The sequence below is a fragment of the Lepisosteus platostomus genome, chromosome 3, assembly GCF_059453375.1.
Source record: "Lepisosteus platostomus isolate fLepPlt1 chromosome 3, fLepPlt1.hap1, whole genome shotgun sequence".
Classification (NCBI taxonomy): domain Eukaryota; kingdom Metazoa; phylum Chordata; class Actinopteri; order Semionotiformes; family Lepisosteidae; genus Lepisosteus; species Lepisosteus platostomus.
The window spans coordinates 37994432-38006880 of record NC_142613.1 but is presented as its reverse complement, the minus strand read 5'-3'; the positions used below and the strand labels follow the sequence as shown (position 1 = coordinate 38006880).

Here is a 12449-nt window from a genome sequence, read left to right as displayed (position 1 = left end):
ACTACTTTACTGAAATCCCTTGTAAAAACAAAAGTGATTAGAGAGCCTGGCTTGCTTTTGTGCTGCAAGAAACCACCTCCCAAGCTGTAGCTGCAGTACTTCTTTCAATAGCCTATACTCCCTATAACACTGGAGCGCTGTCTCCGGAGCATAACCCCTTTTTAATTGGATGCTGAAAACCTAAAGCTTTCTTTTTTTTTCTTATACACAAGAGCAGTACGGTCACTATAAAACTCTGAGATAGATGTTACATTTTGGACCTTCATGAAACAAGGTGAGTTGAGGCATAAAAATGTCCTTCTTTGTTATGCTTCTAAGCTGAATTAATGCTTCTAATTTACATCTTTTGTCCTTAAGGAATTTTCAAGGGTTTTTAAAGAAGAACCTGACTGATTTGGTTGTTTTTTCTCACCCCGATTGTGAACTGCAGGGTTTTAAGGAAACATGGTGAGAAGTGTATGGATTTTAAATTTTAAATCTCTATATTTTAAAACTAATTAATTAAAAGTTTGCTGTCTTTTGTTTTCACTTAAAGGACTTCCACGTAGCATCTTGAGTTCTGGCAATAGGCAAGACATACGCACAGCATAGTATGTTTGAAAGATGTTAAAGGAATTTTGTGTTGCACTAGATTGTTTACTCTCAGAAAATCATTTGGAATATTATGTCAGTTTCAGATATCCTTTCAATTCCTTAGTATCTAACATTTAAACAGATTTCATTGGTATTGCCGCCATACTCTGGTATGGCCCTTAGTGATGGGGCTAGTGGGTCTGTGTTGTGACATTTGGACAACCCATACAGTGCCTTATGTTGTGACACCACAAATGTTTTGTTTCCCATATCTGCAAGGTAGTTGGTTTTAGCCATTTCACGATAGCTCTGACAGCATTCAACAGGTATAAAAGCATATATTTGAGCAATATATTTAACATTTTTGAAATACCTATTTACATTTGTCTTGGTACAGTATGTGCCTATTCGTGGTTAAAATTATGGGGACACTTGGACATTACAATGCAATTTTCACTTATTAATAACTCCCACACATCAGATAGCACCTTTTTTAATATCCCCAATGTACAGTGGAACAATGGTGCATTTTTCTGAATGTTATTGATTTCTTGAATGGCAAGTGATGATACAGGGCCTCTGATCTTTATACACAGATTAATAGATTAGAAGGTGAAACCTTAGTAACCTGTTTATATGCCGTGCAAGCACACTAGTCATAACTATGGTGCTTCTTGTCCAGAGAAATAAAGCCAAAGAATCAGAATAAATTTTTATAAAAATGCTGAAAGTTGCAAACGTAACTACAAAACACTTTTTGTAACAATTAGTATCAGTACCAAGTTGTCAGTCTCTGAAACATATGCTTCTCACAAATAAAGAAATTTACAGAAACTTGTATTTGACTTACAGTAGCATAGAAAAAGCTTCTAATTTCTAATTTAATATAAATGTATGAAAAGTGTATAAATACATAATATTGTTGGAAACTACATATACAGAGTTCTAAATTCACAAGTACAGTATATGCGTGTCCTGTAAATATGCAGAAAGTAGATCCTGCAAGTCTAATCCTGCTTTTTTAGTCATATGGTAGTTTTACATAGCCTCAGCAGGTTTCTGGATGTCACCTCGATTGCCGCTGGGAATTAATGGAGCAGAAACAAAACACTCAGTATCACAGCATCAGGGGGGATATTGGAGAATTGTTTGAAATCTAGTTCTGTTGAAGGCGACAAAATACATAAGACATCTGTTTTGACTGTGATGTCCATCATCAAGTAGTTCAAGGCTAATGGGTTGTTCACTCCTCCTCCAGAAAGAGGCCATTAAGTTTTACCCAAATGTGTGACAAGTTGCATGGGAGGATTACTTCCACACAAGGGCAACAATTGTTAAGTAAGAATAAAAATGTTATCAATATGGGCATACAGTGTCTCAAAGATTGCCATTCAAGGTTGGCCTCATGGTTCTGGTGTTTGTGACAACTTAAAAAAGACTTGTCAAATAGCAAATAACTTGTCAAACGTAATTGGGTGTAGCACAAATTGAGCTTTAAGGTATTTAAAAAGACCTCCTTTGCATTATGATTAGCACATGAAGGAGAATGTTGCATTGAAAAAGACAGCCATCCCTTCTGTAAAGCCCAAAACAGGATCTGTTCTGCCTTAGGAGCATCCTCTGGTCTCGGTGTCCTAGTTAAAACCAAGAAATTCTAATATTTATATAATAGAACATCATCTATGTGGCACATTCTATAGAATGGTTATTACAGATTTAGCAAAGGTAATTCTTTTTAGAATTCTTTAAATAAGCAACAGCAGTAATTAATTTTTAGGTTTTCAGATGTTTTTTTTCTAAAAGTCATGAACTTTCAAAATGCTAGCAGTAGACATTCTAAGTAAACAATGTCTATTCTTCTTAATTTAACACTTATCTTTTTTTTTTAGAAAAACCGTACACTCATCCCTCCATTTACAAATGCCAGGTTTACAAATTTTCACTGCAACTTAGCATTTTCATACCTGTCTTTTGCGGTCATGAAGAGATTTTCTCTACAGCAAAGGTGCAACCTTTATAGTTATAGAAGATTCCATCCTCATAGCACAACTTGTCACTGCAGGCTCTCAAAACACAGCATCTCAGTGCATCCCCGTTCTTAGACATGTTATGGTGTATTTTATTTATCTTGTGCTAGGGTAAATGTGATAATTACCATAAATAACAGCATTCTTATTTTGGTTATTCGGCATTCTGTGGGGGTAGAAATATGTAATATCTGATGATTTTTCCAGACCTTGGGAATGAGTCTGAAGGTATTCTATGTAAATTAATGGGAAATTCACATTTGGTTATGAATGTTCACCTTACGCTTTTTAAGGAACAAATTGTGTTACTTGACCAAAGGCTGTGTATGAATTTTGGATATTTTTAATCGTTTTTGCTGAAACATGGATTAATTGGTCATCCAGTACTGATTGTGATGCATTCGAGGGAACGTTGTTACATACCCATTTAATCACCTCATTAGTGAGAGAGCTGATTGGGAAGAAGTGATGAGCAGATTTAACTGTGCTCATCAGCCTGGTGAAAATCAAGACAGAATAACAGAAAGGAGACAGTTTGCCCCACTTATCAAGAGAACAATGCCATCACTTGTTCATTCGAAAGTAAGTCACTGGTCTCTGTTTGGGAAAACCAGAATAATTCAACTTCTTAATTCACAAAATCCTGTTGTACAGTAATTCAGTACTGTGTTCTTTAATTTCGCAGTTGAAACATATTTCTATTGCAAATGGAAGATTAATATTATTAATACAAAGTCGCTGCATGCTTCTTTGTATGCTTCATATATCTGGCACAGGTTGTGCCACAAGGTTTGGCAATAGCTACGTTGATTCTCTCGCAAAGAAAAATCTCACATTTGTTATGTTTCTTTACACTCTGTTTCACTGTTTTTCTGATTTATACTGTTGACAAATGAAATGTCATTCCTAGGCAGTAGTTTTAAAGCAGTCCAACTAAACATAACTGTAAACCAACCACAAAAACCTTTAAAGATACCACATGTTTTACAACAGGGGCCAAGGCATTTTCATGAGCTGTGAGCGAGTTTTGGTATCTGTCTAGTATTTGGGTTTTAAATGGATCATTGGCTACATCTTGAAGATTTTCTTGAATATTTCCGTAACAGAAATGAAGTGTTTTTGTATCTTGTACATATGATGACCAGTTTGAGGACAGAGCATGCAGCATCTCTATTTATCATTTGTCTCTAGTTCTGCAGTAACAGCTAGCAAAACATTGATTCCGAGCAGTAAGTGACTGAAGGAAAAAAATCCTGAATTTCGTTACCCCATTTAAATTGAGAGTGTTAGCTACACAAGGTATCCACCCATCTCTAATTTGGAAAGGAACAAGTAACAGGTTTATTCCATGTTGAAAAGAGAAGAGAGAAAACGCAATGTTTCTGCTGTGAAGAATTCTTACGGTGTGAGCATATCTCATATATCTCTAATTTGTGATTGCAATCCTTTCTATATCATAACACTGATGTCTGGAATTTACTCTGCCAGTATCCAACTGCTGTAAAACTAAAATACAAAGCAATTTTCCAGTATGATTTACTGGGAGAAATGAAAGAAGATGCTCTCAAATTTGTCTCTCTTGGGACACATCGCAGACAAGCAGAAGTTGATCATTGTGGGATAAATCCAGAATGCAATCAATAATTGAAAAAAATGTAAACTGCAACTGTTTATTTCTGAAAGCAGCCCTCTAAAAGTAATAAATTCCTCCCAGATATCTTTGCTCAAGTATGATCAATTAGCTACTACTAACTACCAACTGGATTAGATAGGCTAAAGGGCTTTCTGTCATTTGTAGCTTTTCTTATGTTTTTATGATGTTTTTTTTAACCAGCATTTCTATATTTCTATATCTTCTTGGAGAAAAGGATCAAACTGACCTAGTAATTACCATTATTGGGGAAGTGTCGCCTCTAAAAAACTGCCCATGCTCAACCAGCAACTTAACTGAAGCGTCCTGTCTCCAATATGCATAGTCTTATTCAAACTCTCTTTTCAGTTTCAAGTCTCCTTTGGCTTACAGTATATTCGAGAAATCCGATTAAACACTGTATTTCTGTGACAAATGTCACTGCCATGCTCAACAACGATAACTGCAACTTGTTTCCAGTCATTAAAGTCACCGCCATAAATGCACCTTCACAAACCTCCAAATAGTCGCCTAACAAAGCAATTAGCCATCATTGTTTTGTTATGTATGAAGAGGGTTTTCCATGAACAGTTTCTGATATTTGTACATTTTTGTATTATTTTATAGAGGCCAATCACAGTTGTAGTTTTGAACATTTATTTTAACAATTTCAGTTGTTTTATTCCAACATGTCACATCAGTGCTGAACAGGTCATTGTGAGCTGCAGTTACATTCCTCACAAGAAGTAACTTCACCCTCATCCGAAACTTTCACAATGGTTGAATCTGGATTGTCTGATCCTGATTTGGCTACTGCTTTTCCATCATGTGGATTTGTTGTGCTCACTTAAACTGACTATCCAAAGTTTTTCAATTGTTGCTGTTTTGGGTAAACCGTCAAATATAAGTGAGTGTGACACAGTTGTGAGGAATAATGTGCTGTTTTGTACAGTAGACCAATTCAATGAGAAGCTCCAACTGTTGCCCCTCCATTGGGCTCATGAAAGTCTTCCAAAACATCTTCCCTGTGGGCTGACATGTCAGTATTCCAACATATGTCCTGATGCTACTTGTGTAACAACCGCTTTCTTGTGAGATAAACATGACATTTATGCCATGAATGCCTCCCTCACCAAATGTGAAGGTAATGGCATTTATATGTATTTGAACAAGTAATAGGTTTATTCCATGCTAAAAAGAGAAGAAAGAAAACACAACATTTCGGTTGTGGAGCCTTCTTCAGGTGACACTCTTTTCAGCATGGAATAAAACTATTACTTGTTCCTTTGCTGACGCAGCTCCCCACCTGAACAACTTTGTACATATGTATTTGTCTAGGATATCTAGGATTGTGTAGCTTATATCAATATTGATATATACATTGTATTGCACATATACAGTCTTTGCAAGAGAAATCCGACAGAATCCCACAAGATGTTATCTGCAACCTGGAGCAAAGCATCTATCACAAAGTACAGCTTTTATTACTTCCAACACTGGCCACACATTACTCTCCTTTTTGCGGATCAACTCTGTTAGTGACAAATGTTAAAGCTCATAATGAAAGTAACTCATGTCATGTCTGCTAGTCAGTACATTTTCTTTATAATCTGTGAATATGTTGCAATACTAAGTGGTTTCTTTCGATGCTCAGTAAATCAATGTAGTAGTAATTGATTCAAGTTTGCAGCTATTAAAATAGGAAGAGGAGTTAGCAATGTCAAACCTGAACTCAAGATTTATAGTATTCAAGGGCAAGCAAACATCTGGCACATGGTAATTAATGTTCAGAAGTCTACATGAGCCTACATCATACATCAAATGGCAACACTGTGCTTAGAAAAGCTATCTATAAAAGATACTTCGGTGTTTATGTTGATGCACCATTTTCATCAGATAATGTGTGGAATCGACAAAACAGGTGAACAGAATATTAAGTTAAGGGTTTAAATCAAATGATGTGATGTTAAAACTATGCAATGTGATAGTAAAACCTCATTTGCATGAGTGAGAGGAAGTACAGTTAAAACTGAGAATTTAAACAAAGGGTTGTGAGCGACTGGAGAATACTACTGTCTTGCTGTTACGTCCTGTACCATGGCTTCTTTCAGGAAATGTTTAGATAATATTCTTGGATCAATTAACTCCCAAAAACCAAATTAGTTAAATAGGCCAAATAGTGTCTTTTCATTTACTCACGCATAACCAAAAGAACACAAGTTTTAAGTATGTGAATTTGTATCTTAACCTTTTCGAATATCTTTAGATGAAATTGATTCCTACATTATCATCACAGAAATATTGAACTAGTTTGCTTCATTATTTACTTTTTCTGTGCATTACAAATGAGGATTTTGTTCAAAAGGTCCTGTAATAAATGGTTTTTAAATCAACTTCAGCCTTTCAAAAAATTATATGCCTCATGGATTAATGTTCACCACCAGAGTCTACATGAGGCTACATCAGACAGAAAAATAAACTACAGATGGACACACTGAGCTTGGAAATAAAAGATACTTCGATGCTTATGTTGATACATCATTTTCATCAGATCGTTTGAGGAATCAACAAAACCTTATGTATCAACAAAAAATTAGGTCAACAAAATATTAAATTAAATAGTAAAACCTAATTAGGAAGTTTGTACAACTTTGGAACACAGTACAGTCAATTTGTACTGTAGATTCAGTTGTTTATATTATATGCATGGTATATGAATATTAAGGTTTTGATACATTTGAAAGGCTTCATAAAACTGTAAAACAAATGACATTTCAGATATTCTTGGCATATCTATGGCATACAAGGAAAAACTGTATTTCTTTGCTTATTTCACTTCTTAATTATTCAGAATATTGTTTTCTGGCCACTGTGATACTGAGAGTGTAACACCAGATAAGTTTTAGTTTTGTAGCATGACTTACCTTTCAACAAATACACAGTAGAAGATACATTGTTTGGAGGAGTATCTACAAAACAGGAAAGTAAGTCTCAATTTTTAGGAAAATGTGAAGAAGTTAACTTTATTATATATATTTAATTTTTACAGTAACATTTTTAAATGTATCCTGGTAGACTGACAAACTTCTAGCTGAGCTTCCCATTTGAGTTGCATGCAAAGTACAGTATGGGTATTCTAAAAAACATTAAAAAATGTCCAAGACACTTTGTAATTTGTATCATCATGTGAGACCAAACCAAATCCTCAGGAAGTGGTTACTGCAAATGCAATCCAGTTTACAGCCCACTCTGACATGCATTGTTGCTATTTTTGCCTCTAATATTCCTTTCTGTTCTTGATATAAAAAAAAAAATCCAAACTAAATAGACTGTACAAACCTTAGGACATGAAGCCAGAAGCCTTTTTTCTTCAGTGTGTCCCTACAGCAGGATATGCTCAATCAAATCCTATTACATTCACTTCATGTGTTAAGTCTTGAATTTCCCATGGGTTTGTCAAGCATTTATCAGCTGAGAGACATCAATCCCCACTTGGGATATTTAAGCTGGTTTCAGTTTCCATGGTTTTACACAAAACGTATAGAACCCTTAACCTTAAACATCCACCCACGATTCGATTCCATTTCCATTCAGTTATTTTTTTCTTTGCTTAGGCAAAACACTCTAGGTTAAGTACACCTAATTTCTCTTCAGTTTCTATGTTTGTGGAGTTTATTATACTGCTATAATAATGCTTTAAAATCAGAAATATTTAATTTATAGCAGGAAGCCTTTGCTTTTGAAGTTGTTTGATCTTTTATATCTCTGTTTCATGGAACGGGAGCAACTTTAGCTTTCTTACCTATGACATTTATACTGAATGCTTTTAAACCTGAGTGTCCTGAGGGAATCTCTGTGAGCTGGTTGACTGTTTATGGGGAAAAAAAAGTAAAAAATGGAGTGAATGTTTCTATATCATTAATTATAAAGAGTTAAACTGTATATTTTTTTCAATCCCTGTCTGATAGACTGCTGTTCAGTATTTTTTGTAACTACAGTACAATGCAGAAATATGTCAAAGTGCTTTGTAATTACAATAAAACTTATGGTAATGGGTATGATGTAGGGATTAGATTTGATTTTTAAAAAAGTGTCTTGTTTCACTAGTCTTTCAAATTTTCATTCAAAACCTGTTTCTGCAATGCAATGGTAAATTAAAATACAAGTTATGTTTGAACCTTATCTCTAAAACAAAGTATTTTCCTAATTTGTTCATTAGTAAACAGGAGCTTTTTTAAATGTATACCATTCACCAAAAATGGATAATCTAAGCAAATTAAATCACTTAGGGGTATTGTTAATGTAACAGTGGTTTCAATTTTCAGATTCTCTCCTAATTAGTTGGCTAGTGTAGACTATGATTTAAATCAGCTTGATTAGCTGTGTTCCATGAAGGGTAGGTTAGTTTTCTTTGACAGTTTGAGCTAGTGTTCTTTCAATTAATCACATCAAGGTGAAGTCTTTGTATTACTTCAGAGCCGCATCTGGTTAAAGTTGTGCAGCTATCACAGTTAAGTACCTGATTGCTTGTAGACTGACTAGATCTAAATAAGTTTTCCTAAAACTATTCTATTCCTACTCATTTGGTTTAATATCCAATAGTCTTTTTGATTTAAATTAATGTAATTAACTCAAACCTACTTAACCACACACAAAAATACTTTTAAGAATAGACTGGATAGCAAAACTGTCTCCTTGATAGTGAAATATTGTGCATGTCAGAAGGTCAAAGCTAAACTCTGGTCTTTTGGATTTTAAGAATTGTTTTTTTCATGGACAAATAACTGATCCATTAAGTGGTTACAATCAAATAATGTAGCTTTTTTTTTTCTCTTGAATGAATCATTGCACATGTATTAAGAGTTGTTCACATCTTCCAGTACTGCTTTCATTCCTTGTAAACAAAGAAGGATCCTAGAGTACATAGCCACTAGGACAGAATAGTTAGTTCTCTCTTCACATGGAGATCTGGTGTCTATTTATTCCTGACTTATAATTTAGCATAAGTGGAGTTGAAGTGTTGCAGCTGTTACTCCTTTGTACATTGTATTTGTTTTAATTGTGTTGCACTGGCAGTTCACTGTAACTAGAACATCATTAAATAATTTTTTGTCTTCTTACTATGTTTTTATTCATGGAAAGGTACAAATTTAAGGTCATTTATGCATTAAATCGTCTGAAATATGAAGAAATGTAATTTGAGTATAGTAAATCTTTATACAATATGCCATTACATAGTTTCCCCAAAATGATAAATGTATAATTTGAGTTATAAAAAAGTTATAGAGAAGTTATAAAATCTGCTTTCACAGATTCGGTGTAGGAAAGCAAATAATTATCAGAATTTCACTTATTGGGATAAGAATCCGTTCCTTTACAACTCCCTCAGGGTTTTAACTATTATTTTCTGTACAACTGAATTACAACAGAAGTCATGAAGTTTTCTTCACAGGTTACAATTTACATACAATAGTGATTAGAAGAATATTATTTTCGCATTCCTTTGATGTAACTTTGAATCTATATCACATCATTGACACTTAATCAGTAAAGGTACGTGGATATTTTTTAATTTAAATGTTTCTCAAAAACAGGTGTGACAGATAACATATTTTAAACAGTATATAAAACAAGGGTTTGATACACTAACTAAGAACACTTCAGTAACGGTCATTACACAAAACAACATTAAAAACTATAGTTTTTTAATTGAGTTAGAAAAGAATCGGTTACTTACTAATTTTTACTGGGAACTGGGAGATCCCTGGGTATTGAGTGCTGCACCTGAAGGCTTTTGAAGAAAATGCATGATAGATTAATGGCTAAAGCTACCTCAGTATTTCTGTTCCAGTTTCTGATATATTGTATGGACATTTACAAACTCAATACTTCCAGCATTCCACCACCCTAAATGATTAATTAAAACATTAAGAAGCAATTTCAAGTTTACGTACTGGTAAAGGGAGCATGGAAAAACTAACTGAATGTCTTTATCCTTGAAAAGTGAGAAAGGAGCCCAGTCTCCCTAAATGTACAAAGCAAGTATTGTGATGGTGAAAATATCAGCAGTAGGCTATTTTCTTGTAGAATGTTTGCCTTTTACATTGATTATAATTATTTTAAGAAAAGTATGCATTATAAGATGCCAGGATGTTAAATTAAAGTCTAATTTCCTGAAAGTGCAACAGAAAAGGAATGCTTAAGCTTTTAAAGTTAGTGCTTTTGGTCTATGCTTGGATGTTTGTAGATTATATGTTATGTACTTAAAAAGGCAAGAACAGGGACCGTCTGAAATTAAACTCTCAACTGAAAAAATAAATCTAAGTCTTGCTGTGATTGATGCTAAATATGGAATGCTTTTCTTAGTATAACTACCATGCACTTAAGAGCTTAAGAATTTCTATCTGTGGAATAATGTTGAAATATGTATTGAATTAAATGCAAATACCAACAATAAAATCATTTCTGTATGAAATGTTCTAAAAGAAAACATTGATCTCTAAAAAAAAACATTGACCAGTTTTACTTCAATTTTAATGTAACGTTTGTGCTTTAGCTCTGCTTGCACCATCACTCCAGACATTTGACTTTGTACTTCTGTGTTGAAAGCTAACAGTGAAGCACACTAAGCTAATCATATTAAAACTTTAGTATATTTTCCCCTTTTGCACTATGAAGATGACACTCCTAGAGATAAGTAGTAAACTTTTTTAGAATTTATTGATTTACTGTTTTAACAAGTGGATGATATAAAATGCATACATCACTTTTTAATATTTTGTGGAAAGGAAGCATATTGAAGGTTTTCGGAAAAGTGTATTTGTTTGGTATGAAGCAATTTCATCTAAGAGAGCTGCACTACATACAGAAACAAAGTGTATGTATTTTTCTTAATTGAATCTTTTTTAAAGCAACAGATTTGGGTTTTCTCATGTTATAGTTAAAGGTTGTCTGTTCTCTTTAATCACTGCTCACCACCTCTGCAAAGGCACTGGCCTTCCACTGCAGCATAAAGGACACTGCAGTGCAACACTGTACGTACTAGCAGGACTCTTGAAAATTTGCTATAGTTTCTATAGTATGCTGAGATTCCTTGTCATAAACTGTGCCTTGTACTGAATGTAACCTTAAAAGGAACTGAACTGTAGAAATGTTCAATGGTTGAAAGCTCTTTTCAGCAGAAATCTTTTTTTACTATTTAGTGCTGAATACATACCAGTTATTTTCTAAATCAAAAAAATTGTTAGAGCATTATGTTAGTCATATTGTAATTATTATAATTCCAGTAAATGTGGCTCCAGAAAAAGTTTAAGGTATTTGTAGTAGATTGAATTAGAGTAGTTTAACAGGTTATTAACTTAAACACAGTGTTCATCTAAATTATTGAATTATTTTTTTCAGTACAATCTGTAATTTTGGATATTATAGAAGGTGGGCTGTGTGGTAATGATTAGTTTTAAGAATAAAGGTGTTTCTCTAAATGTAGTAATTATTCTGTCATTGAATAAGAAGTTATTTTTTACATAGCTGGTATCTGAGATAATCAGACATGATGATGGACTGAAGTGAATGGAAGGTGCTATTCAAAACTTGCTTTTTTTTGTATGTACAATTATTTATATACAGTCTATAAAGAGATTCATTCCCAGGTGCCATTATCACTCCATTTCATATTGTTTAGATAAGTTTCATTTATGCTATTTTGCATATTCCATGCCTTTTATCTGTTTTTTTTCTATTCTTCATTGCTTTGAGGTTGTCACAAGTCATGCCCAGTATCCTATCAAAGAATAACATCTAAGAACACTTATCAAAGCTGTATTATAGGAATGAGTAGTGAAGCTGATCCACAATTGCAGTGAACTACTGCACTGTAATTAGCTGGCAACTTTATGAGTGAGACAAAAAGCACAGACATTGTGAAGACCTGGGTTTTCAATTGCCTTTTCATATTTGGAGAAAAGTGTGATGAGCAGGGAAACCTTTTTTTTCCCCAGAAGCTTACCAATTCAGCCCTGATTTCTATTTTTACCCTGATGTGGCATCTGCATTCACCAAAGAAAGCCAGTACAGTATATACGTATAATGCTGACATCATAAAGGCATTGATGATGGAATAAAAATTATAACCTTTTCATTAAACCATTGACGTATAGAAACATGATTCACACTTTGAAGGGGAATACTGGGCATCCATATTACACCAAAAAGTATAGTGT

The 12449-nt window shown here is 33.9% G+C and overlaps 1 protein-coding gene across 6 annotated transcripts in view; it reads left to right on the top strand.

Moving 5' to 3' along the window:
• disp1 (dispatched homolog 1 (Drosophila)) overlaps positions 1 to 12449 on the top strand; it is a 123011-nt gene that overhangs the window by 65537 nt on the left and 45025 nt on the right. For 2 of the 6 annotated variants that reach the window (XM_088625546.1, XM_088625539.1), the window contains exon 1: positions 173 to 274. The exons of the other annotated variants lie outside the window; for them this stretch is intronic. Coding sequence is in view for 1 of the 2 variants with exons in the window: in XM_088625539.1 (XP_088481665.1) it covers positions 265 to 274 (10 nt within the window). In the remaining variant the exon portion in view is untranslated. Of the gene's footprint in view, positions 1 to 172; positions 275 to 12449 lie in introns of those variants that run through there. 6 annotated transcript variants of the gene reach the window in all.